Source organism: Lagopus leucura, unplaced genomic scaffold (genome assembly GCF_019238085.1).
Source record: "Lagopus leucura isolate 7727_CA_CO unplaced genomic scaffold, USGS_WTPT01 Super-Scaffold_73, whole genome shotgun sequence".
Classification (NCBI taxonomy): Eukaryota; Metazoa; Chordata; class Aves; order Galliformes; family Phasianidae; genus Lagopus; species Lagopus leucura.
The window spans coordinates 14,334,755-14,362,089 of NW_024962252.1; the positions used below are offsets into that span (position 1 = coordinate 14,334,755).

At 34.8% G+C, this 27,335-nt stretch overlaps 1 protein-coding gene across 1 annotated transcript in view; it reads right to left on the reverse strand.

Moving 5' to 3' along the window:
* The window catches only part of CSMD1 (CUB and Sushi multiple domains 1), a 990,707-nt gene that overhangs the window by 19,441 nt on the left and 943,931 nt on the right, over positions 1-27,335 (reverse strand). The window contains exons 55-62 of the mRNA XM_042877582.1: positions 17,993-18,181; positions 16,469-16,642; positions 14,110-14,292; positions 9,721-9,897; positions 8,105-8,284; positions 6,723-6,896; positions 6,063-6,236; positions 4,066-4,139 (exon numbers count right to left, since the gene is read on the reverse strand). Coding sequence (XP_042733516.1) covers positions 4,066-4,139; positions 6,063-6,236; positions 6,723-6,896; positions 8,105-8,284; positions 9,721-9,897; positions 14,110-14,292; positions 16,469-16,642; positions 17,993-18,181 — 1,325 coding nt within the window. The remainder of the gene's footprint in view (positions 1-4,065; positions 4,140-6,062; positions 6,237-6,722; positions 6,897-8,104; positions 8,285-9,720; positions 9,898-14,109; positions 14,293-16,468; positions 16,643-17,992; positions 18,182-27,335) is intronic.

Below are 27,335 nucleotides of genomic sequence, written 5' to 3' on the forward strand. Positions count from 1 at the left end.
TAATATGAGGAGTACGAACAATAATCTTATTTGAAAGCAGTAAGTGGAAGAATATTAACAAGGTGACAATGTGACAAACTAAATGACAAATATCTCTTTGCTGTACATCACTGAACAAATTCCAACAGAACTCGACCATAAAGTCTACTTCAAAGGTTTCTCACTGTGTAACTTCATCAAAAATATTTGAGGGGTAAATAGAAAAAACTGTAAGCAGTTTCATCCATAATTAAATTCCTGATAACTCCAGGCCACAATTCCTTATACTGTATTCCTTACTATAATATACCTGTTTTACCTGAGATGTTCAACCAGTAGAGTAATGTTATGGAAAGACTTGTTACAGTGAACTGAGATATGATCTTTCCAGAAGAATGTGTAAAACAACTGAGAAAGTTCTCTGTGGATTTGCACTGACAGAAGTGTGAAATATAGATAAAAATAAATTATGAAGGAAGTCCTTCCATAATATAAGAAAGAGACTGTGTGAAAGTTCTAGTTAAACAGATTTATTGATAGTATTGACAAAAGTAGTCAGAATATAACTCTAGGCCAAGATATTTGAGGATGTGGGTCTTACTAGTAAGCCATTATTTTGGTTTTACATAGAATACCTTGGCAGTGCAGATCAGGTGAAATTAAAAAAAAAAAAAAGTACTATCTGTAATTATACAATTTGTTAATAAAGTAACATCACATGAAAAAATGAAAGCATGTTGCAAATGAGCACTAACCAACACCTACTAATAAAACAGTTTGTAGGTATATAATTGCCGATAGCTCTACAATGTAAAAGCCATTGAAGGACTTCAATGGATATTAAGAATTGACAGTACCTTCCAAAACAGTGGCTACTTAAGTTAACTACACAATGTTACCTAGAACAGATTATCATGATAGATGTTCAGCAAATGCAGTGCTGGATCTTCCTGAAGTGGCCTGGGAAATCAACTGATATTTTTAAAGGTCAAATTGATACCGCTTTGAAGCCTTATCTATTTGTAACTATTTTTAAACAGATTAATCTCGTTGCCTTGACAAGGACACACCTCAAGTCTAGCAGAAACCAGAAGAGAGTGTAGCTAGTCTTGACTATCATTGTGACTCCTGTGAAATTGCCAGTTATGATACAATAAGTAATGATGAGTTGCAAATATTTTCTCACTGATCCAAAAGATGAAGGAAAACATTAAGGTCTAGGTGCAGGGTAGTTACAGAGTTCTATTTTTTTTTTTTTTTTTTTTTACTTCTGCAGGGAAAAAAAAAAAAAGTAAAAACAAAAGTACTTTTATAGTACTTTGATGGAAAAAAAAAAAAACCAACAAAAATGCACATACTGCAAAAGCCACAGGGCAGTGAAGCAAAAATGTATAAAATGAAACGGCATAAAATAAATTGGGCAATACAGAAGTGATAGTAGATGGAGAAAAACAAAAACAAAAAACAGTAAAGATCAGCTGCCTGTCATCAGGCACATCATGCCATGTCATAAACTGTCATACTTACAGATGCAAAAATAATAGTAATAAAAAAAAATCTACTTGACTGGTTTTAAGAGTTTACATCTTTTTGCACCAATGATCTCATCACAGTACTTTTATATATACCTTTAACATAGAATTGTTATTTGAGTTTGATGAAAGAACATACTTGAGAAAGACAATCCAGAAGAAATTAAAATCTGCCATTACCTCCAGAAAAGAGCAAAAGTATTTAACTGAAATTAGAACGTGAATTGTCCAGTATTATTCTGATATAAATGTCACACAGCTTGTAAAACAGGTAAAAGTGGGAGAGGAAGATAAAATAAAATAAAAAGATCATATGAGATACAATGATTACACTTATTTTTAAAGCCGTGCTTGGGATGGGCACAAGGGCAAGATGAGATAACTGCACCTATTACTACAAGAATCACATTGGGGGTGAGGGCAAGACATGGCTAGGGAAGAAGTGTCTGGGCTCCTTCAATCAAGAGCTGAGAAGCTGAGAGCCACAGCAGTGACAGCACAATTGCAGAAGAGGAAGCATAACAATAAACACTGGAAGGATTATTTAAGTAGCAGTGCTAATTTGATCATAACACCATGTGGCACACTGCTCTAGGTTCAGAAATAAGTACATATATTTCAGATTCAAGTCACAAATATATCTCAAGAATCGATTGACATAAAGTTAATCAATGTATATAGTTGGCTCTGAAAGTAATGCTTACCATGGAAAATATAGCAGACAGAAAGAACACAAGAACATTATTTGATAAAGCAAATTCTCGGCTACAAAACAATATTTTTCAATTAGCTATTAGCTATGCATTTTCACCAGCAATGAACAAGAGCTTGCATGCCATGCTCTTGTTCTGATAAAAATCTGCACCAGTGGAGGTGACTCACTGTTTCAGAGCTGCTATGACATTGTTATGGCTAAAAAAATAGTTTAAGACCTGGCGTAATCCTGCTGGAAGAGAAAGGTTGTCTTATTTTGCCTGACTCTGGAAGTTCGACCCTTCAGATTAATCAGCATTGCTATATTTTGGTCAGAATTGGTGGTTTGTCCAGGTTCCAGGAAATCCATGAGGATCACCCTTCCCTATCCCAAAAGATGGCGTGCATCACTTTACTCAGAGTGCTGCAACTTAAAGTTTTTATTCAATGGAGAATTCACAGTTCTCCATTGCACAGACTGCCATTTTGATTCTGGCTTGTAGTGGTGACACCACATCTTAGCACCAGCAATTATGAGATCCAGCAAAAAGTCATCTTCAGCCTCGTGTTGGTTCATTAGGCCCTGACAAACTTGCATACAGCATTCTTTCTGTTTCTTTGCAACCATTCATGGGACCACGAGGTGCAAACTTTTCAATATACTAATGTTCCCATCATCATTTCCAAAGCAATAAAGCTGATATTCAGCTCCATAGACAGTTTCCAGGTTGCAAACTTTGATTTTAATGGATGAGAAAAATCAAGATCTTGCTTTCAACTTTGTAGTATGATGGCTGTGCATGGCCATCTGGGACATGGCTTGTCTTTCATGTCACTGTTGCCACTGCTCACCACCCAACTTTGCTAACTTCTAGTATTTGGTCTCCATAAATATTCAGCAACTATCAGTGAATCAATCTGTGCCATTTTTTTTCTGTATGGAGGAATTAAATTCCTCTCCATTGCTTCACTGCTTCAACAGGAAGCTATGTGAAGGCACATGGAAGGCAAAGAGTTTATATGGCAGAACCAGCATGGCTTCACCAAAAGGCAAATCCTGCTTGACCAACCTAGTGGCCTTTTATAATAGTGTCACTTCATCAACGCACAAGGGAAGAGCCACTGATGTCATCTATCTGGACTTCAATGAGGCCTTTGACATGGTACCTCACAACATCTTTCTCTCCAAATTGGAACAATATGGATTTGCTGGTTGGACTGTTCGTTGGATGAGGAACTGGCCGCAGGATCGAGTCCAGTGAGTGGTGGTCAACAGCACCATGACTGGATGGAGATGAGTGATGAGTGATGTCACAGGGGTCGGTGCTGGGGCCAATACTCTGTATTATCTTCATCAGTGACACTGACAGTGGGGTCAAGTGCACCCTCAGCAAGTTTGCTGATGACATCAAGCTGTGGGGTGCTGTAAACACACCAGAGGGATGGAATACCATTTAGAGGGACACAGACAGGCTTGAGCAGTGGGTCCAGCTGAATCACAGGAGATTCAACAAATCCGAATGCAAAGTACTGTACCTGAGTCAAGGCAACACCCGCTACCAGTTGTTAGGCATTTACTGGCTATTCATCAGTGTAAGACAGAATTATGATCAGAAAGCCAAGTAATTATATCATGTCATATCAAATTAGGTAATCAATTTATAAATAGTCCTCCTTGTTGAAGTCTCCTAGGGAATACACAATGTATTGCAAGGTTACAATTTCTTTCTTCAAACTATAGGTTAAAAAAAGGGTGTTGAAATTTATGAAAGTTTGCATTAAACAATTAAGCCTATGGATAAGTCAATGTATTTGTGATTATCAAATACATTTTCATTTCAGGAATAAATAAAAGAATTACCTCATAACCTCTGGAACTGTTTTGTATTCCAAAATGTGGAGTGCCAGGGTCTGCACATGTATTGTGAGCTGGATCTATTGTAAAATATGAAATATTTACAGATATTACTATTGCACAGAAAGAATAGGCTAAAACTATTTGCTAAGATTAATTCATCAATATACGGTAATAACAATAATAATTACATTTTTAATACACACGTGTTTCAATATACAATGAAATCCAACAGTGAATCCAATGAAGAGATCGATGGTTAAGTCAGATTTCTAACAACAACAAAAAAATCTGCTTTCTTACAGCAAGTAAAATACTTACTTCTTATAGAATTTGCTCTATGTCATCATGAAAATAAATGTTTCAAACGAACTATTATCTCAGCTGTTGCTGGAGAGTAAAAATAAAGCCCTTTTCCCATAAAAAAAAAAAGATACGCCAATAGAATTTGGCTAATTAAATGATCATAAAAATAAATGATCATTTTCTTAAGTATAAATTAACACAATGTAAAATTAATTTTGATTCACTCGTGCCCGCTTCACATTCTGATGGTGTATTTTCTCTGGGAGTGCCAAAGCACCAGATCTGATGGATGGCTCTGTATTTGATCATGTGATTCCTTGATTCCTTCTTGGCAATCAAGTCTGCTTCTGTGCAGACTGCAATTTAAAGAACACAATTTGTGTCTTATTATACAGTGTCTGTATTTCATCTGTAACAATTCGTAATTTTCTGTAGAAGAAAAACTAACACATACAACATATGCTATTTCACTCTCAGCCAACTTCCCTTTTAGTGTTGATTATCATAAGAGCATTACATAAGAGCTCGACTGATTTCACTAAAATCTTCGAAAGTTAAGTGGATGAAAATAAACATGAAAATAAAAGTCAAACATATTGAGAAGTTCAAAGACTGTTTACAGGTTATCATGAGATGGAATACCACTGCTAATAATAGAAATATGGAACTGAATTTTCATATACCTCTATATTATGCTATATAAAGTATAAACAGAATTGACATGATACCATTTTGAAATTTGATTCACCTTGCATTTTGTTTTTGTAAACCTTCTTGCATCTGTTAAAAAAACATGGATATAACAGATTGCTCAGCTTGTAAAATCCATGGACAGAAGAAGTTTTGAGCCCATTTCAATGAACTGTGTTGAATATTTATTTCCTACTTTACAGATACAGGATGCTTTTAATAATAATGCCTTCTCCCTTCACCTTCTCCCTGAGTGCTCAGTTCAGCTCTTCCACAGAACCGATATCTGAGACAGAAAAACATAATTGTGCTACAGGCCACATTGGAATGATTTTATTTAGAAATATGAGAGTCTTTTTCTATGATCACACCAAAATCTTTTTTTTTTTTTTTTTTTTTTTTTAATCAAGTCACTGGGTCAACTGCTGATTTCAGTGGGAGCTACAGGTGTCCAGCATTTCCCACAGTTAATAGGATTATGTATCATGCTAAAAGCTTATTACTTGTACATCAGTCAATGAGAAATGGGGAGCACTTGGCAGTGTACCAGCATTTCAAATGATCAGATCCTGTACACTTCATTCTTTTGAACTGTACCAGCCATATTCATAAGATCCAAAAATCTTTCTGATTTGATTGATTCTAACAAGTGTCTTTATCTCTCCAGTGACAGAATACAGTCTTTAATCTGTCAAAATCTTCTGTGTATCTAAAAGACTCTATAAATAGATGGAACTAATTTATTGACACTCTGTATTTCCAGTAGACAAGCAACCATGTGAATTTATAAATGACTTCATATGCAATTTTGTTTAGCCTATGTTTTTAAATTAAATATATACTTATATATTTAATTTTACACAGAAATTTTCTACATTTCTAAAGTTAATTGCTGGACTCATTATAGTGTAATAGTTTCTACCTTTGGAAAACTAATTGTTAGACTCCTGAGAGAGTTTATCAATAACATTCTCAGCAGAAACAGAACAAGTAATGGTAATTAGTACCAATGCACGTCGGTTGTATTCCACTCCAAGTACCATCTGCTTGGCAAAATCTTCTTGAGGAGCCTATCAGAATAAAAGGAGGTCTACACTGAAAGCTAACTTCAGATCTGTAAGTGAAGCTTTTTCCATTCAAGCGTCCTTCTGCTGGAGTACCAGGGTCACCACAAAACACCGCTAATATAAGAAAAAAGAAATGTTCAAGTCAGGAGTACTGAATATGAGAGGAAATGCTATCTTAGTTCATTTATCTATGTAGTATTAAAGCTCAAATAAATTATTGACAGCAATTTAAAATAATTGTCACTATTATATTTAATATAAGCATCAAAATTAACCTGTAAAAACAGACCTTTTAATTGAGATACTTAAATGTCTATTAGATTTGGTTCACCAAGTAATCTCAAAGTAGACAATGCTGAATGTGGGCAGTTTTCACATCATTCAGTCTCAAGTGAGTTGGCTTGAAATTTTTGAACTAAGTAAAGGGAAAAATGTTTGTCAGGGTCTTGACAATTTTCAAGCATTGAAGGTCAGAATATGACAGCTTAAGAAGAAACTGGAAAACAAATGGCAAGCAGAGCATGTGATCTAGCCAAGTGCTTTTTAAACTGTGAGGAAAAAAAGTCTGAGACCCCAACACAATGGACACTGAAAACTTACGTAAACACTGTGGGATGTCTCCCCTCCATATTCCTCGACCCTCACAGGAAAGAATAGCAGTGTTAGATAGCTGATATCCTTCAGCACAGCTGTAACTCACACTAGCACCCCAGCGATAATCAGATCCTTCCACTTTTCCATAGAGTACTGGTGGAGGGGGGCCACAGGTGATAGCTAAATCATAAAAAGAGAAGTTGGAATGTCAAGATTTTCTAAGGTTTAGGAGAGTGTAACATAATAACTTGTTATACTTTTGTAAGTATATAAATATATGCTGTTCAGGTCTAAAACAAACAAACAAAAACAACAGCATCGACACAGCAAACTGTAATAAATTGAAAAGCAATTTAAATACAAAAATACCACCTCTAGCCTAGGAAGTCCCCGAACTCTAGCTTGCTGGAAGCTAGAAGATTATATACCTCACCTAGTTCTGAGCCTCTTCTCTACAAATTCATTTGTGATCACTGATAGTAACAGGCTACTGAGGTAGGTATAATTATTATTCATACACATCTAACAAAAATATTTGTTTTATTCTAAAGCTCTTTATATGGCCTTTTCTTGCTTTCTTTTCAGCAGACAATGGACACTGGCTTCATTCATAATTATATGCCTAAGAATCTTTAGAACTATTCTGGTGTATTCCAGCTTCTGAAAAAGTATACGAAATGATGAAATCTGGAGTGATCAAATTTGCTCTCATGCATCAGTTCTTTCAACAAAGAGCACATCTTTAAATTCACTCCCCCTTTGATTTCTATAACAGAAGATATGGTCTGTCAACTGCAGATGCCAAAATTTAAGTATAAGGCTAGACTTAGACAACACTTTAAAGTGGTACTAGATGTGGTTGCATTCTGTAAGCAGCAAACACCCTGGGCTGTTGAATTTACTCCCTGATCTTTGGCAATAGTGCTTAGAATTTTCACCACACTGCCTTATTTGCCTTTCAGCTCCATATCTATTATGACCATTTTGTTAGTGCTTGTCATCAGCCTATTTATTCTAATGATTATTTATGATAACTACAATACTGCAACACAGGATGCTTTAATGACAAGCTTGGTTGGAGGATCCCCTGGTGGAATATCAGCCATTTAATTCAAGACAAAAGAGCCAAAAAAGTAAATGGATACTTAATTCATGAGAATTTTCAGCCAAGCATAATCTTCACTGCAGACTGATTTTGTCCTACTGCAGTCATTAATATTAGTATTATAACTTATTTTATGCCATGACATTTATACAATATAAATTTTACACTAATATTTATCCACACATTTTAGTTGCATTTGCACGTTTATTATCATTTATATTTATTTTAAATATTGATATTCAGTATGAAAATTGTATTTTTTATCTATTTTTCAAATGCACACCTTTGCAAATTGGTTTACTCTGATTCCAAGTGCTGTCTTTTATACAACGCATGGTAGACGAACTGGCAGGTTCCATCACATATCCTGGATTGCACTGATAGCTGACTGTCTTATTAAAGGTGAAATCATTTCCAAACTGAATGCCATTTGCTACTGCACCTGGATCTCCACAGCTGATCACTAGTGAGGAAAAGCAAAAAAGGTTTTTTTTTTTTCAATAAACATAATGAAGCAGTAAGCTATATATAGCTATTTTTTCTTTTTTTCATGTGGAAAGTAAGAATACTTTGAACATATTTCACACAAAATCAAAAACTTAGGTTTTTTTTTTTCCAGCAAAAAATCAAATTTTGAAGGATTGCAATAATCTGAGCCAAATTTTGAGTTCAAATATTCTTTGAATCAATAATTCTAGGATCTATAAAATCATAGAAAAGTTTTGGTTGGAAGGGACCTTAAAAATCATAGTGGAATAAACTAGCTTAAACTGGCATGTTCTACTGATATAGAAGACTGTTACGTTAGTGATAGTTTTGATAGAGGCATTTGTAAGAGTATATCTTATATAGATCACTTAATGTAACTCTAGCAGTTATGAAATTCCTGAGATTTTTTTTTTTAATTGGTACCACAACATGATAAAACTAATTTTTATTTATCTGTCATTACATCTATCAAGGAAAGAGATAAAGGTAGGTTTTCTAACAGATTCCATGATTTTGAGTAACTTCCCCTCAGGGCTATGCATACACCAACAGACTTTGCTGCCCTTTCCCCCCTTCCCAGTGAGCTTGTGCTTAACGCCAGCTCTGATTCAGTGCAAACCTAGGATCAGACTGCACTGGAAAAAGCAGCTTTATGGCTTCTCCCTTTGTTTGGGAACTGTATTTAAGCTCAAAGTCTCACCTTTGGTCTTTCACTGAGCTTTCACAGAGTGGGTATGTCTATGCCTGGCCATGTACCTTGCTAACTCGACTTATCAGCTTGTTCTGGAATTTGCCTTGTCATTGCAGACTTGCCTGGGGATCACTGGGCTGTGGTGGTCCCACATTACTGTCACTGAACCTCTTGTGCTCTCTTTGCTCAGTACTGTAGGTCTGTCCTCACCACCTGCTGGCCTGGCTGCTCCTCTCCACTCTGGTGAAGCAGCTTAGACTCACTGCTCCCTGACTCTTGGTCCTACACAGAATGACTGTGAGTCAGATCTGACTCAGTTGTGTCATAATATAAAAAGGCACAACAATGCATCCAACTAAATAAAATCTGATTTAGACCTACCTGTGTACATAAGCTACAAAGAAGCTAAAGAAAATTTTAGAGAAATGCCTATTCTAAGCAACAATGTCCTCTTTTTAATTCATAGGGCATTCACAAGATAAACACCTACAGAAAAGTTACCTACGTACCCATCTTAAAAAGATATTTCTGGCAACTTCTGGCATGTATTAAAAACATATACCTTTAAGTGCATAAAATATTTATGTATCACAATTCAGAGAAATAGGAAAAAATGTGCCTTTTTTTTTTTTTTTTCCTAACAAAATAATCATTTCAGAAGGAAGGTTATTTGTCTTACTATATTAAAGCTTTAGAGGGAAAAAATATACATTTCTGACCTGTGCAGTCTGGAGCAGTGCCAGTCCACGTCCCATTAGCAGTACAATGTCGAGTAGTTAGCCCTGAAGTTTTGTAACCTTCCCAGCAGGCATAAATAACTGAGCTGGAGAATAATATTCCATCACTATATATAATCATACCATTGGCTGGAGTGCCAGGGTTTCCACAAGATACAGCTGTGAAAAAAAGGTTAAAAAATTAAATATTTCTATGATAGGTGACTAGCCAGGAAAAAGAAAAAAAAAAAAAAAAGAGAAAAAAAAAGAGAAAAAAAAATAGTAATCAGTTATTTTTAATCAGCTTACCTTTTAAAAATGCTATAGCAAATATCATTAAGCAAATGCTTAATGAGCGTAATTTTGAGTAGAAGGTTACAATCACTTCCCAGAAGTATAGTGTAGAGACCATAGCTCCTCCTTCCTTAAACAACTGGATGAATTTCACTCATAATACAAATAAAACAAATTGAAGACAATTTGCAGATTCTGCTCAAGGTGCAACACAGACATGCACTAGGAAAACTTGGATGCTGTCATTAACACTGAATGTATTTATGGAATCTATGCAAAGACATTCTGATGCTTAACATCAGCCAAAACAACAGTTTGATAGTAATTGCCTTTAAAATAATCACACTATACATATAATATTTATTTTACTTATTGCTTTTACTCATATTGGCTTAATTCAATTTATTGCATTCTGAGAGAAATGATCAAGACTATTTGTGTTAGTAATAGAATGACAGAGTTGCAGAATGGTTTATGCTGGAATGGATCCCTGGTCCAATCTCTCTGCTCAAAAAAAAGCCAATTGCCCAGGACCATGACCATGTGGTATTTTGAATACCTCCAATAAGATATATTCTATGACCTGTCTGAGCAACCTGTGATGCCCAGATGAGAGCTCCTAGGCTTTAGTTTTTCCTATTGCCTTGTCCTGTCCCAGGGCAACAATGAAAAGAGCCTGGTTCCAACCTCTTTGCACCCTCCCTTGAAGTATTTATAGGCATTGATAAGACCTCTCCCAAACTTCTTCTCCTTCAGGCTTACTCTGAGTAATACTGATGTTCAGCATCATAAATGTCTTTTTTTTAGTTGTGATCTTCAGACAGAAGGAAAAAGGAAGAGGTATATTTCTCATTATTACTTCCATTGCATTGTTTTGTGGGTTAGATAGAAATACAATACCATAGTCCTGGCTTTTCACTGATCTAGAACTGTTACAGATGTCTCTGTATATTCCAGGTTTCTTTGCAGGAGTCCCTGCCTGCTCCCAAATCATTTGCATTTTTAGTATAGACAAAACTATAAAGGTTTTATCTTTATATTGCTTTGGATTACTAAGGCATTCATAGAATCATAGAATCATTAATGTTGGAAAAGACCTCTAAGATCAGCTAGTCTGACTGCCAACCTGTCAACACCATGCCCACTAAATCAGGTCTCTCAGTGCCATATCTACAAATTTCTTGAATATCTCCAGGGACAGTGACTCAACCACCTTCCTAGGCATCCTGCTCCAGTGCCTGACCACTCTTTCAGAAAATAAACTTTTCATATATTAAACCTGAGCCTCCCCTAGTGTAGCTATTTTCTCTCCTACTGCAGTAATAAAGAAATATATGCTGTTCAGCTCTAAAAAGAAGAAGAAGAAAAAAATTAGTGCTGACATAGCAAACTGTAATAAATAGGAAAGCCATCTGAAAGAAGAGGCTCACCTCCACCTTGCCACAACTTCCTTTGAGAGAGTTGTAGAGAGCAGTAAGGTCCTTCCTAACCTTCTCTTCTTCAGACTGAACAATTGTAGCTCCCTCAGCCACTCCTCATAAGGCCTGTACTCCAGATCCCTCACCACCTTTGTTGCCCTTCTCTGGACACACTCCAGGGCCTCAATTTTTTTCTTGCAGTTAGGGGCACAAAACTGAACACAGTACTCAAGGTGCAGCCTCACCAGTGCCAAATAAAGGAAGGCAATCACTTCCATAGTCCTGCTGGCTACGCTATTTCTGATATAAGCCAGGATGCCATTCATTAATTATTTAATGTGTTGACACTGTATTTGAACTGTCCTGTATCTTACTAGAGTTTTGGATGACCTGAGTCTGAACTCGTAAGGATAGCATGAGATGCTTTTTAAAGAATATATGTGCACTGACCTGCTCACTGCAAACTTTGCTGCAGCAACATTTTAAATGACTTTTGCTTTTATGAGTAGGAAGAGGACCACAAATCTTACAATCTCTTCTGATCATAATGCAGTGGATAATGGTCTCATATGGCCCACTAAAGCCTCAGCTAAAGAAATAAAAATAGAATGCATTCTGGAATAATCCAGTTTTCAAATGAAATATGCTTCATATCAGCTAATCCAAACGGAAACAGCCACAAATGCTTTTCTTTTATAGGTAAGTAGCTGGCCATTAATGTGTACTTTCCTTCTCAGTCTATCAAAAGTTGCTCACAAAATGGTTACTATATGGCACAGATAAAATCAGTACAACAAAGATAAAAATGAAACATAAAGAAAAGAGAGAAAATCACATGAATAAAGGTACTGGTATTTATCCACAATTCCCAGCTTTCAGCTGTAAATATTAGGACAAGGAGTCACAATATGATGGCTTGAGATTCTGTCTCTGGACATGAGACAGAACCCCGACACAATAAATAAAAAAAAATAAATAAATCACATAGTTCATGCATCCTGCAAAAGTTTGTTACAGATTTCACCTTGAAGCCCGAAGAAGGTAGAGATTACTAATAGAAATGCTATGTTTTACACTGCACTGACAGCTTCTATTTTATGCAGATTTTCATGGTTCCATGCATGGTATTGACTGCAGGTGTTGATGCAAATCGTGTGCACACTCTTTCTAGTAGGGAACCTTAATATCTTCAAGAAGAAACAGCAGTTCTCAGATTTATGCATGAGGGGATGTTTATAGTGCTTCTGAGAATACCTGGGCTTCTTTCTCTTGTCTTTAGATCTCAACTTTTCTCAAGGATTTGTGTGTGAAAACATTTAACATCAGACCTTCAGTGAAAAAGAAAACAAGGACTAATGACAATGACATTCCAAATGAGTTTCCGAAGATAGGAATGTTAAAACTGATATGGAGCCAGGGTTATCAATTCTGAAGTGCAATTCTGCCTATGAGGAAATATACATTGGCAGATAGCCTTTTAAATATTCTTGGGTTTTATAAGCATTTTGGAGTCTTTGATGTTCTGTATTAATTACTTTAGCAAATGCTAAATCACTCAATCACAGGTTCAAACAAGGGGATCAACATACTATAATTTTATACAGTGTGTGACTTCTGGATAGGTGGAATAAATACCAGCTCTCTTTAATGGCAAGCTGAGATAAAACCAGTTATAAACTCTGAGAATTTGCCACTGTGACATGCTTTACACAGTGTGTGCAGGGCTGAAAAAATGGTTTCCTCATAATCTCATTGTTACTTAAACAAAAAACAATCCAAGCAAAAAGAAAAATTGAAGGAAAGGTTTCTTTTCTTTGTTTTTCGGGAAACATAAGGCTTAAGAGAAAAAAAATACAAAAATCAGCAGTATTTCACACACCACTGATTGCCACTGACTGCTGCCATCTTTAATGTCTCTTAGACAGAAAATAAGAAAAGACGCTGAAGAACTTCAATTTTCTCCTGTAAATATTGACTCTTTGCCTACTGCCATTTTAATACAGTTAGACAATCAGTCTGTACTGACGAATACTGAAAAATAACAATTGTTAGATGCTAATAAAATATCATTAATAAAATATAATATTATATACTATCTTCCAGTTTATAGATTAGTATATCAGACATGAGATACTACAGAATCCTTAAACTACTTTTTTTCATTTCATTCTTACATGTGTGTTCTTCTGAAAAGTCTAACATGGAAATACTCGTTCATAAAATAAAGTCTCTAAGAAAAATTAATTTATGTGGAAAAACACTGTTCTTAGTTAAGAAAGCAACAATATTTTGTCATTTGTTCAGTCCTTGATTCCTAGACACCAGACAGAAAGAGATAAAGATGGATGATGGCTTTATTTTTATCACTGCTATTTTCAAGCAGTAGCATGTTTTAAATTTCACATTTTACTTAGGTATCTTTTCTCTATTTCCAGTCTCATTAGTTGTTGAACTAGAATTATTTTCTCCCAGTCTTTTTTATAAACACAGACTCTATAAAACCTTAAATGTTTGGACTTTTGTTTTTAATCAAAATATAAATTGCAAACTATATCAAATTTCTGCAGAAATACTTGAAAGCATATTTTTGTCATATATTTCCTTTTTGATTAAATAATACAATTCAATTTGTAACATATTCTGTGGTGCCAGAAACAGCAATGGCATCATGAATACTTACCTTCACACACAGGCTGTATACCTGACCAAGATCCATTAAGCAGGCATGTTCGTTCTGAAGATCCTCTCAGCTGATAACCCATTTCACAGGAGAAACGAAGCAAACTTTTTATTTTGAACTCATCTCCTAGTCTAGACCCATGGGCTGGTATTCCTGGGTCATCACAGTAGCCGGGATTATTTCCTATAACAATACAACACAGCAGAATTATTGGTACAGATATTATAGGTAACTGTAGTCGCAGTATGGATTCTGTCTTGTGAATAATCCTTCTAGCTGGATTATTTCTATCTCATAGGTCTGATTAACCAGTCAATTGCCTTATCATAGGATGTGGCTGATACATAAGTGTACAGTACAAGGTTGTCAAGGAGGTATGGTCTCAATATCAACAATTTGTTATAAATTTTGTTATATTTTTTTTTCATCAGTATTCATTATTTTATTTGAGAGTTATACCTCTAGAATGAATTTCTATTCAAAGCTTTTGTATTATCCAAAATACTCCAACACAATTCCATAGGTTGAACTCTGTCTTCTTATATATTTTTTTCACCATACACATGCTTCTCAGATACAGGACGTAGCCATGAACAAACCCTGAGATCATATTTATACAATCATGCTTTCAGACATATATTAATATATTAAAAAACAACAACAAGAAAACCCTCCAAGCAAATAAAGTTTAAAGCATTATATTAAGGCTGTTTTTCCTACTCTTTTAACATAAACCCTATTAGTTGTCTCATTTGTCCAGGGCTCAGTCATTCTTTGATATTACAAATATAATTTTTTTTTTTCTTTTTTTTTTTTTTTAATGGAGTCAGCTCCTGAGTACCTACCAAAAAAAGTGCAGTTACTAACACAATTTAAAATGCTTTAGAGGAGCAAGAAACTTTTCAAAAATTATCATTTTCTAATTAATATAAATTGTTCTCTCCTTTTCCTACAGAATTGCCTTGCTCACTGGATGGTTTTAGACCAAATTCAAAATTAGATAATTAAATACTGCATCAATAACACTGTTTTAGTTGCACTAAATACATTTTCACCTCTGAAGAGAATTTTTTATGGTTTAAAAAAATTATATTTTTATAATATAGATAGAAGTCCTAAAAATATTATCACACTGAGGACTATTATCCAAAGAGTTTCAATTTCTTTCCACCAAAATCAGAATTTCCCTTGTGGTTGGAAATATTAGATAACAGCACTTGAGGGCTCTGACATTTAAAATGTTAAAGTCTTGATGCAATCTCAGATCTGGCAACCTTTACTGAACAAAAAGGTGATGGACATAAACCTGAGCTTAAGATAAGCAAGAAAAGGCCAATTCTGTGTGGAAATGATCCATATGATTGTCCTGCAGAGAATCTTTTCAGGTCTAGACCATGACAGCAGTGAGTACCACAGCTGTGAGAAGACTCTAATTAAACTTTCCTTTTTAAGCAGCAGAGAACAGAAAGGAAACATGATTGATTTAAATTTATTTCCTTCCCACAGTGCTTCAAATCCTGTTCCTTAGAAAACTAGTTTATAAATGGAGAATTGTCAATGAACACTTATTTAGAGTACAGAATTTAAATATCTTACATCTTTTGAATTAATAAGTAAATCAAATCCAAATTGAATCATATCAGTTCAACAGTGAGCATGTCCAAGGCTTAGGGGAAAATATAAGATTCTATAATGAAGAACTTTCTCATAAAATTTTCTTCCTCAACTTCACAGGTTATCTTTTTTAAATAAATACACTGAGAACATCATTAATAATTACTCCACTTCCACAAAACTAAGTAATTTTCTATGGCTCCTTCTAAATTTGGGAGAATGGGGGAGAATACACTGTTCTTATGCTTCTTGACAGCGCATGAACATTGCAGTTTTTTTTTATATTTGCATATTGCATTATTGCTACTAATAAATAATATTTATGCTTGTGAAAAGCAATTCATATGGTAAGAAGCTTTTCAACTAGTATCTTTGCTGTGATGTTTTATAAATATTTTTACATGTGACAATCTTTGTTTACTTAACAGGAACTAAATGCATACATGTAAGTCAGAACTCTTAACAGTTTTAAACAGTGTTTTGTGGCATCTGTGGCATACTGCAATATCCAACAGTATCATCTAACTAAAGAAAAATGTACCAAAGTAATGACAGAGAAAATGAGAACAAATGTTATCAAATATCTCAATAAACTATCATAATTCAGCTGAGAGGCTTTTTGTGAAACCAAAATATATCTGGAAAAGAATCAAAGTAAGTATCTGCCTACAGTTAAAAACTGCTTGAGAATACTATCATTCATGTAATTCCAAGGTGACATACGGGTGACAGTGGCTACACCTACCTGAACAGTGAGGGAGAGTCCCACTCCAGTGGCTATCTTCTTGGCACTCCCTCGTAGAATTTCCTATGAGCCTTCGACCCGCTGTGCAAGAATAGTGAATTATGGAGCCATATGTAAATTTGTCTCCAGAAAGAACTGCATTGGCAGGTACCCCAGGATGTCCACAAGAAATGTCTAGTGAAGGAAAGGGCACAATATTTAAGATGTTTTTATGACGCAGGAGAAACCTATTACAACCTTTATGTACAAAACTGGTTCACAAAATAGACTTATTTCTGGAACTCTGTTCCTTCTCAAGTTTCACTGTAACTAAAGATAACGTACTTGTCAACATAAAAACTACATGTAAAACTAAGTTATCTAGCTTCCCATCTTGTTATGCACAGCATTCTTTCTTCATTTTTTCCATTCAGAATTTTAATTTAGAAACTTTATTTCTAAATTTATACACATTTTATCTGTCAAGGATGGGAAAAAAAAAACAAAAAACAGAAGATGGTTATTGTTGCAGTTTGTTTCTTTACTATAGATAAAATAATGATTAGCTTTATCATGCCTACAAAATAACTAGAGACAATGTGCACAGTATAGAGAAATAAATGCGTAAACAGAAATGTGGAATTATTTTAAAATGTATTGCACTAAGCAAGAAAAAAAATTATTACTGATCATTCAGGTAATTTATGAATCACCTTAAGTTAATGTGTGATTTTTATTTTAGAAAAAAAAAAAAAACAAAACACCTATATTGGTATATAGTTTGGATATAGAATAATTTGAAAACTAGAAGTTCAGATCTGTTACATGAGGAAACACTCATAAACTAAATATGAGGCAGAAATAAAATCCTGAATGCATTTTGTGTAAAATTTAAGTCACCCAGTGCAGAAAGGAAAGCGAAGAAATAAATATTTTTTCCTAACTCTAGTAAACAGTCACTCCAGTCATTCATCCTAAACAGGAAACACTTAAGCAAAAGCAACTGAACTTGAGGAGCTATATCAGTTATTGGATCTCTGGATTAAAGATATTTATTAAAAAAAACAACAACAAAAAAGGATTGTTCCTGATGTCCATTAAAATTATTTGCATATTATTTACGTTATATTGGCTCAAATGACAAGGTCAAACTCACTGCACGACGGATTTCTGCTAAAAGGCATGGTTCTTTCGCAGCTCCATGTTTCTGCTGCTTTCTTTGAGCTGGCACAAGCATTCATGTGGCAAACTGTGAAATTTTAGATTTCTCTACTTGTTTTCAGGCACCAAGCGGGAAAACCAATCTCTATTATCTGACACTTGAAAAAAAAACGTTTCACAGTTCCCTCTAAAATGTATAATTAAATTTATATGCCATCTCACCTTAACGTTCTTTTTTGTTTGTTTGTTTTTTACTGAACTGTAGAATTTGCAGTATGTTCCTCAGCACAATTACAATTTTCTTTTTCGCATCATGACTAAAATTCATGAACTATTCCAAATGTTAAATCTGAATGACAACTGTTAGACTGAATGAATACTTACACAAACACTTTGGCAGTGATCTATCCCACAAACCATTAGATTTACAGGTCAATGCAGATGAGCCCAACAGATAAAAGCCCTTCTTGCAATGGTATGCCACACTTGTCCCATATTTGAAACTTTGAGGATAATTCTGTTGGCCATGACGAATAGCATTTTCAACAAAGCCAGGATCAGAACAGTTCACCACTGTAAGACAAGCAGTGTTCATCATCATTTTTATGTGAAGAAAACCAAACAAAAATGAAATCAGTACATTGCTTAACAGTTAAAAAAGAAAATAAAAATTAGGTATCATGATGATGTACATAAAGCAACTTAGTACAACATTATCTAGACTGATGAAGAGACATGGTTCACATGTAAAAGACCTTTTGTTGAAGTATAGTAAAGCTATGTAAAGCTACAGCATTTCTGAAGTAAAATCATTTGAGTTTTGATTTGTGCCAAATCCACTGAAAACTTTCACCAAACGAGCTGCATTTAGCTTACATTACAACCTTTATTTTCTACTTATGTTTTTTACTACTCACATTTATTTATTATTATAACCTTATAAATGTAAAAAAATATATCTTTCTAACCATTCTATGGTTTTATGAACAGACAAAATAAATATTATTTACACTAGAAGTTATTGAAAGAAGCAAATATTCTTAACCTCCTGATGTTTTTTTCTGTCCTTTAAAACAGACCAAAAAAACCAAAGTCCTAAAGTCCTAAAATCTCATTTGTCTCGTGAAGCTGCAAGACTTGGCTGTAGGATCTTTTCCACTTGCTCTGAAGAACTCCAAAATTTCATGTTTCTAAAGATCTCTAAGTTTAAGTAAGTCAAGATAAGGTATTCTTTTTAGGTTACATAGGAAACAGATTTCATTATTTCATATTGTTTCTTTTTATCCCATTGTTACTAACCACTGTCAAAAGGAAAATTTGAGAAAATCTTGAGAAAGAAAATGGAATATTAATGTAAGAGTTATATCATTTCCAGAATTACATGCAATACTTTTTAGAACTTCCTTAAGCACTGAAAAGCCTCAGGAAAGCATAGTAGCTCTGAAATGACTGCCCTTCATCGAATATGCTTTATCATGTGCTTGGAAAAAAAGTAAATATTTCCACCCTTTTCTTTCCCTCAGAATGACTTCTTTTTTTTTTTTTTTTTTTTTTTTTTTCAATTTTGTTCAGGTAAGAGAATACAATATCATTAAAAAGCTTTTCTTTTTCTTTTTTTTTTTTTCTTTTCATCTTTACATGATAAAAAATTCACAATTCTATTTACAGGTCTTTGCTGCTTAAAAGAATTTTGACTCTTATTTTAATATTAGATTAAAATACTTACAATAGGTGAAAGAACAGCTTTGAAACAGAGACTATAGTCATGTTGTTTATGATTTCACTGCAACTGCTTTACCATGAAGAACACTGCATTTGATGATAAATTTGCTATATTCACAAAGCGCCTCCCAGATAAGGTGCATTGGGAAGAAAAGCAAAATAATATTTTGTATTAAGTTTTAAACGAGGGCCAGAAATGCAGCAGATGCACTGGGACTCATTTTTGCTGGAACCAGGAGGATAGTAGGCATCTACAGGCACAAACCTTTAAGAAAAAAAGACCTTACAGAGAAAAGAATAAATGCAGGCAAGCTGTCAGGGCTTAATCGGTCACATCTGGGAATTGTGAGACCTCCAGGCTATACTGAAGTACTATTTCTTCAACTAGAACACTGTTACGAAATATTTCATGAATAAAATAATTCTTTTACTTCTTGTAAAATAAGCAATAACATATAACTTTAGAATTTCTACTTAAATTATTCCAAAAATAAGCTAGTATAGGTAGCTTTCTATTTATTTCCATGGAAACCGCAACAATAACTATTAGATAAATTCTCAGTTACAAAATAGTATTTTTTCAATAGAGTCCCCACCTCTCCTTGTGCATTTTTGTCAACGAACAGGAGCCTTCATGCTGCATTTGTAAAAATCTGCATGGCTGTCTGTCATGACTTGTCTTTCACGTTACTGTTGCCACTGCTGAAATGCACCACCCACCACCTCACTGTGCTCACATCCACTGCTTGGTCTCTATAAGCATTCAGCAAGTGTTGATGAATGTCAATTGGTGCCATTTCTTCTGCATGGAGGAATTCAACGGCACACCCTTGCTTCATACAGATTTCCATGTCAGATACCATTTTGTCAGACTGCCCCTCTGCTGCCATCTGTCACGTGGCAACAAAACCTATGCAATATAGCTGGAAAACTTCAACCTCTACTGTCATAACACTATTGTGCTGTCATGGGCCAACACAACAAAATAGGAGGCATTACTTTCAGAGCTGCCTTCGTAATAAAGTACAAAATTATTTTTCCCAGTGCAATTTAGCGAATGTCATTTGTATTACACTCAAATATACACTGTTTCAGTTGAGATAGAATGCTGAAACTATTTAATCAAATTCTTTGAATAGCAATATCAGAAAGTTATACTCAAATAGAACAAAAAACCAAAAAGTATTGAAAAATTCTCACTTTATTGAAGACCTTCCATATTCATAGAGGAATATAAATTTGTTTCAATTTTTTTTCCCATCCTACAGATTACTGAAGTCTCTCCCAAGATACAGTTTTTAACATATATTCATTAGAGCTGTCCCTTTAACTTCTTAAAACTGAAGCTTTGGTTTAATGAGTATGCCTGACAAGTCAGCTTCTGTGAAGCCATTAACAGAAATTAATAAAATAGACCATTGTCTCATGAACATATGTTGGCCCAAATCTACACAGAAGCAATTCTAACCAAATTATGTTTGAAACACAACAGGGGAAAAGCAAACCAAACCAAAACAACCCCTCTTCCCCCTCCTCCCCCCTCCCCCCCCAAAAAAAGAAAAAAATTCATGCAGATTTGAAATATACGAAGTTTAGGGATTATATTACAGTCCCAAAGAATCAATTTGTCTGTGCATTACTGGTTTCATTCTTGTACCAGTAATGGCTATTTAGCTAATTTAGTCATAAAATGCAGAATAATCACTGTATGCAGAATTTAAATACGTGCTCTGTGCAACAAAAAAACTGCATCATACATGAAGTCTTCTATCAAATGATTATGAAAAGAATACTATACCTCGAGCTAAAAAGGAAAATATATTAAAAAAAAAAAAAGTTGATGTCATTTGATATCATCTATAGATTTAAAAAAAATGTATACATTAGCGTGATGTGGCTAACAAGAGCTCCAGTAAGGAGTACTTTAGAAAAGAATTTGAGTTGGCTGGCATACAGAGCTAACGCAGTAGTTTCCCTGATTGCCTTTCACCCTGGGGACCTAGTTCTAAATCATAGTGAGAGTAGAAGGAGATTGCTTTCTCTCAATGACAGCTGTCAAGGGTTACACGGGAAATGAATTCTGGCACTCTCAATTTAGTCTGTTGAGAAAAGTAGGAGAATGCTTTAAGTCTGCCCTGATGACTTCAAAACCTCACACTGAAAAGATTCAAACCCTTGAGGACAAAGTGAAAAGACCATGCCAGAGTCCCCTAGGCAGTTTTCTGTTAAAAAGTTGAATGATCATAAAAAAAGTACATCATTCAGTATTTCATTTCTTATTCTATTTTTTTTTTTTTCACTGACAGAAACAATGTTAAGCTCCTTTTATAACTTTTCTCTATTTGAAAAGTACTGCATTAATGTTGGTATCTAGAACACGTATAAGCAATGCGACTCAGCATGAATAAAAGTAGAGAATTCACTTTGTATTAATGACAAATTCTAAGAACTGCTATCTTTGGAAACGTGAGCACCATTACAGTATTTCCAGCCTATGGAATTTTAGTTATGTTCAGAGCAGAGTCAACAACACATAAAAATGGCAACTGCTCAACAAAGGTAAGAGAATTTTTTTTAAAAAAGCAGCAATCTCAACTTCTCTTTGAAGTCTCAGAAACATAGAAGTCATTTTTTATTGCTACTTTTTTTTTTTTTTTTAGTGGGAGCCAGCCAGAGAGTAAAGTTTTTATACTGAGTCTGGTCACATTAACCATAAATCTAAAACATTTATTTAGGAAGCAAAGTACTTTGTGAATAACATTTTTGCATATACTATTAAGATCTATAAGAAATCGTATGTCCTGGCATTGTATCTTGGATGATCCCAGATCAGAGAAATGTAGTACTTTAGTATAAACAAGGTGGGTAATAGTGCAAGTTAACATTATTAATCTGCAGATAAAGACTGGAAGAAGAAAATAGTTCATATTACCTTGTGCGACAAAGGCTAAAACACAGTTCATTTTAATTGCATTCCAAAATATTTTGCCATTGATATGAATTTTCCATTGCAAATGTCCACTCTCTCTGAAGCATTCAAGGCCAGGCTGGATGGGACTTTGAGCATCCTGGTCCAGAGGGAGGTGTCCCTCCCTATAGCAGTGGGGTGGAACTAGATGATATTAGAGGTCCCTTCCAACCCAAACTATTTTATGATTCTATAAAATGTTCTCTCACTGTTACAAAAAAATAACAATAATAATGAATAAAATACTATATTTCCTAAGGGAAAATTTCTGCCTAACTGCTGTGATAACTAGATAACTAATTCACTTGATACTAATATAAAACTGGTGTAAGAAGTACATTAAAGAAAAAAAAAAAAGAATTTGCAGTTAATATTCTTGGCTTTGTACAGAGTTGGTTTAATGTTACAAAATAATACTTTTTTTTGATCACTAGTTTAATTCAAAAAGCATGCTTTTTTTTTCTATTGGATACATAGTAAAGCTCATCTTTTTATATATGTTTCTGTATGTTCATTTATTTGTGGGCATATACGTGCAAGTAGAACCAATTCAGTAATTTCTGTCATGGTAGTACTAACTCGGGAAGAATGTCTTAAAATCTTTCTCTTTAGTTTTTGGGTTTATTTTTGTTTTTGTTTTATAATCAGAGCATTGTTTTCTACATGTGAGAGGAACTCTTCGGTTGTACCTTAAAGATGTTTCTGTTACTACTTTTTGAGATCTTTGCCAGATCTCTAGGCAGGTAATACTCCAGAGATGAGTCATTTTAAGTACTGTGCAGTCTCTGCTACCTTCAGGAAAATAGCTCAGATGCTTTATCATAGAATCATAGAATCACTCAGGTTGGAAAAGAACTTAAAGATCATCAAGTCCAACCACAACCTAACCTTCCTACCCTAACTCTAACAACCCTCCACTAAATCATGTCCCTGAGCATCACATCCAAATGGTTTTTAAATACATGCAGTGATGGTGACTCAGCCACCTCCCTGGGGAGCCTATTCCAGTGCTTAACAACCCTTTCTGTAAAGAAGTGTTTCCTGACATCCAACCTCAACTTTTCCTGGTGCAACTTCAGGCCATTTCCCCTTGTCCTCTCACCTGTCACCAGTGAGAAGAGACCAACCCTGCTCCCGCCGTAAGCTCCCGCTCCCGCTGAAAGGTCAGGTACTGGAAGAGAGCAATAAGATCTCCTCTCCTCAGCCTCCTCTTCCCCAGACTAAACAGCCCCAGTTCCTTCTGTCTCTCCTCATAGGGCATATTCCCAAGCCCTTCACAAGCCCTATTGCCCTTCTTTGGATCTGCTCCAGCACCTCCATGTCCTTTCTGTACAGAGGTGCCCAAAACAGTACTAGAGGTGATGTCTCACCAATGCCGAGTACAGAGGCAGGATTACTTTCCTAGACCTGCTCACCACACCATTCCTGACACAAGCCAGGATCCAATTGGTCTTCTTGGCCACCTGGGCACACTGCTGGCTCATATTCAGCCAACTGCCCATCAGTACACCAAGGTCCCTTTCCATCAAGCAGCTTTCCAGCCACTCCTGAGATTGTCTGGGGCTGTTGTGACCAAAATGCAGGACCCAAGACTTGGCCCTACTGAAACTCATACAGTTGATCTGGGCCCATCGACCCAGTCTATTCAGGTCCCTCTGTAGCACCTTTCTCCCCTCAGGAAGATCAATACTCCCTCCCAACTTGGTGTCATCTGCAAACTTACTGAAGGTGCACTCAATCCCCCCATCAAGATTGTTAATAAAGATCTTAAATAGAAGCAGCCCCAGTACCGAGCCCTGGGGGATACCGCTTGTGACTGGCCGCCAACTGGATTTAACTCCATTGACCAGAACTATTTGGGCCCAGCAGTGTTTCACCCAGTGGAGAGTACACCCATCGAAACAATGGGCAGCCAGCTTCTCCATAAAAATGCTGTGGGGAACAGTGTCATCCCACATTTATGGCATCTTCCATTGCACCTCAAGTCTTTATTTAGAAATTTAAACAAGCTCTAATTGGTAGTAAGTAATATTTCTCTGAAGATTATCAATATGGTATGGACATGAACAGATTAGGCATACTTAATATCCAAAGTCTCAACAACAGCCTCTGGCTTTAGAAAAATAACACAGGACAAGAGACAACATCTTCTCAGTTTATATGAATTCTTGACATCATCATAGATGAAAAACTTATCAAATTCAGAGTTGCTTTATCTTTAGATAAGAAGAATCGGTCAATAGTTTCAATCTCTTCCACCCTTCTATCAGTTGTCATCAGAAAGTTAATTTGCCTTGTCAGTAAAAGAGAGGAACACGTCATCACTGATTCAAAAGATTTTGCCAACTAAGGAAAACATGATGAAATTGACAGTTCTTTGCACATACCCAATTTTTGCTAAGATAAAATGTCTGACTAAACTCTTCAAAAACCTATTGTTAATGAGATTATTATTAGAAAAAAAAAAAAAAAACCAGGAAAAAAAAATCAAATTAGGAATTCAGTACAGAAGTAGAACATATGAATAAAGAGAGATCTAAATCCTTTATTACTAACAAATAGTCTGGAGTTGCTGATATAATCATTAAAAAATGTGAGCTCAAACCGCTGTAACATTGCCAAATCTGTTAAAAGTTTTCTGTTTTCAAGAAATACATTTTTAATGGGAGAAAAGTTCTTGAATCTCATTTCTAAGAACATAAAATATTCTGGAGATAATAATAGCAAAAAATATCCATATAAATGTTTCCTGAAATGTCAAAGCAAAAATATCAGAGTAACATAAGCTCCTTCTTGCAAGTCCTTGCATTCCAGATTTGATGAAGAGTGGCATTTAATAGAACAGTTCTTACTTCAAGAATAATATATGGAAAAATGACTTACAGTACAATCAGGAGTGCAGAGGCCTGACAGGGCCATCTGATTCTATTCTCATTTCAGTGGTTAAGAGTTATTATGAAACATAAAAATGCAGAGACTGGCTTTTTGTTCATAGAGAAAATGGAAAGCAGTACAAACTTCTCATGGAAAAAAGTCAATGCTGAACATATTTGTTTCAGGATATATAATCTTTGATGTGTAATTTATTATTATTTTTTTTTTTTTGTCAGGCTAAAAAAAAGAAATCAAAATAATTTCTTTAATAGATTTTCTGCCTGTTGCTTGCGAGTTAATCTTTTACTCACAAGCAGCAATATATACTTGCAAAAGAGCACCTGAGAATTTTCTGCATTTATTTGCTAAAAATAACAGTTTTACCAGACATTGGCTCTGTTGCAATCTAAAATGAAGTAAAATAAAATAATCATCTCCAATAGCCTCAAGTAGTATTCAATATTTTGTAGTAACTGCATGTAGAGTCTCAGAGAAGAGAAGCCAAGTTCACTGTTGGCTCAAATAAATTCAATCGAGATTTGAAAGAAAGGTCATATGTAAAATCTCTGTTGAATTAAATGATACAGTTGGGTTGGCCCAGAATATCAATCCCTTCCCAGCAGTATATTCAAGGAGAAGGAAGATTTACTTCCTTTGTGCATAGATTTGTAGTTCATCTTTAATACTGAACACACCAAACAATTTTTTTACTTGTTAGTTAAAAGCAATTTTAGAGGGATATGTAGAAGCCATAAGAAGAGCTACTACTTCAGGTAAATTTAAATCAATTAATTGACATGAAATGTTATATAAGTCCTTCAGTTAGCAAAACATTGATTTGTTTTTTTTTTTTTTTAATTATGCACTTAAAATTACCATTTCAATATGTTTTATTTCACAAAACCTTATGATTTCATAAATGGTATATCAAATTTTGCTCTAAGTGAGATTATATAAATATACTTATGCTAATAGTTCCTAGACAGAAACTTTGCCCAGATACACAAGTAGAATTAGACAAGGGAGATGCATGCAAAGAAGAGAGGACCTCTGAGAGAACCTCTGCTGATACAGATGTTTAAACCAAACTGCTCTGCTCTGTACTCTTTCCATTTCTTTGAGATAACTCCAATGAATGCAGATATTGGTATATAAATATTCATGGTGCTGATTTCAACTACATTTCAATCTTCTTGATTAGAGGTCCTAAAATCATGTGGTAAATTAAAAAATAAGGAAAATGAAAGCATGAGAAATGACATGGGAAGGAGATAAAATCATAATGACATTGGAGCAACTGTAAGGCTCAAATTTCTTCATTTTTATAGCTTTACTTTTGAAATCTTTGACTTCACATCATTTTTCATAAAATTCTTTTTTTCTCTTTTACTTTATTTTTTATTATTTTAATAAATGTAAACAGTTCGATTCAAGTAAATAGTTCAATTTATATGTAAATATAAGTTGTAGTTTAACCTGGAACATCACACAGCCTTTTGCAAATTCCCCCCATTCACAGTGAGATGGGGAACATAATTGGAAAAAAAAAAAAACCTCAAAGAGTTAGATAAAACTACTTATTGTGTCAGAAAAGAAAGAAAGAAATTATAGCAATGATAATTATTATATATTAGTACATAGCAAATATAGTATATTTACTATATATAGATGGCATATATCTTTACAAAACAAGATATATATATATAAAGATATATATCTATATAAATGTATATAAATATATATGAAATTTTATATATATATATATGTATATCTTTACAAAAAAAGTGATGCACAAAGCAATTTCTCACCACCCACTGGACCCCGCCAGTCCCTGAGCAGCAGCAGCCCCCCAGGCAAACTCCTGTCTGTTTCATGTTTTTTTACACAATGGTCATATGGTGTGGAATAATGCCTTTGGCCAGTTTAGATCAGTTGTCCTGGCTCTGTCCCTTCCCAGCTCTGGGCATGCTTCCAGTCCCCACTACTAGGAGGACAGTATGAAAAACTGAAGAGCTGAAATCTCCTTGGCTATGTGTAGTACTGCTCAGCAACAACTAAAACATCAGAGTGTTATCAACATTGTCTTTCTCCTAAAGCCAAAACACAGTCTCATATCACACATTCTGAAGAAAATCAACTCTGTCCCAGCTGAAACTAGGACAG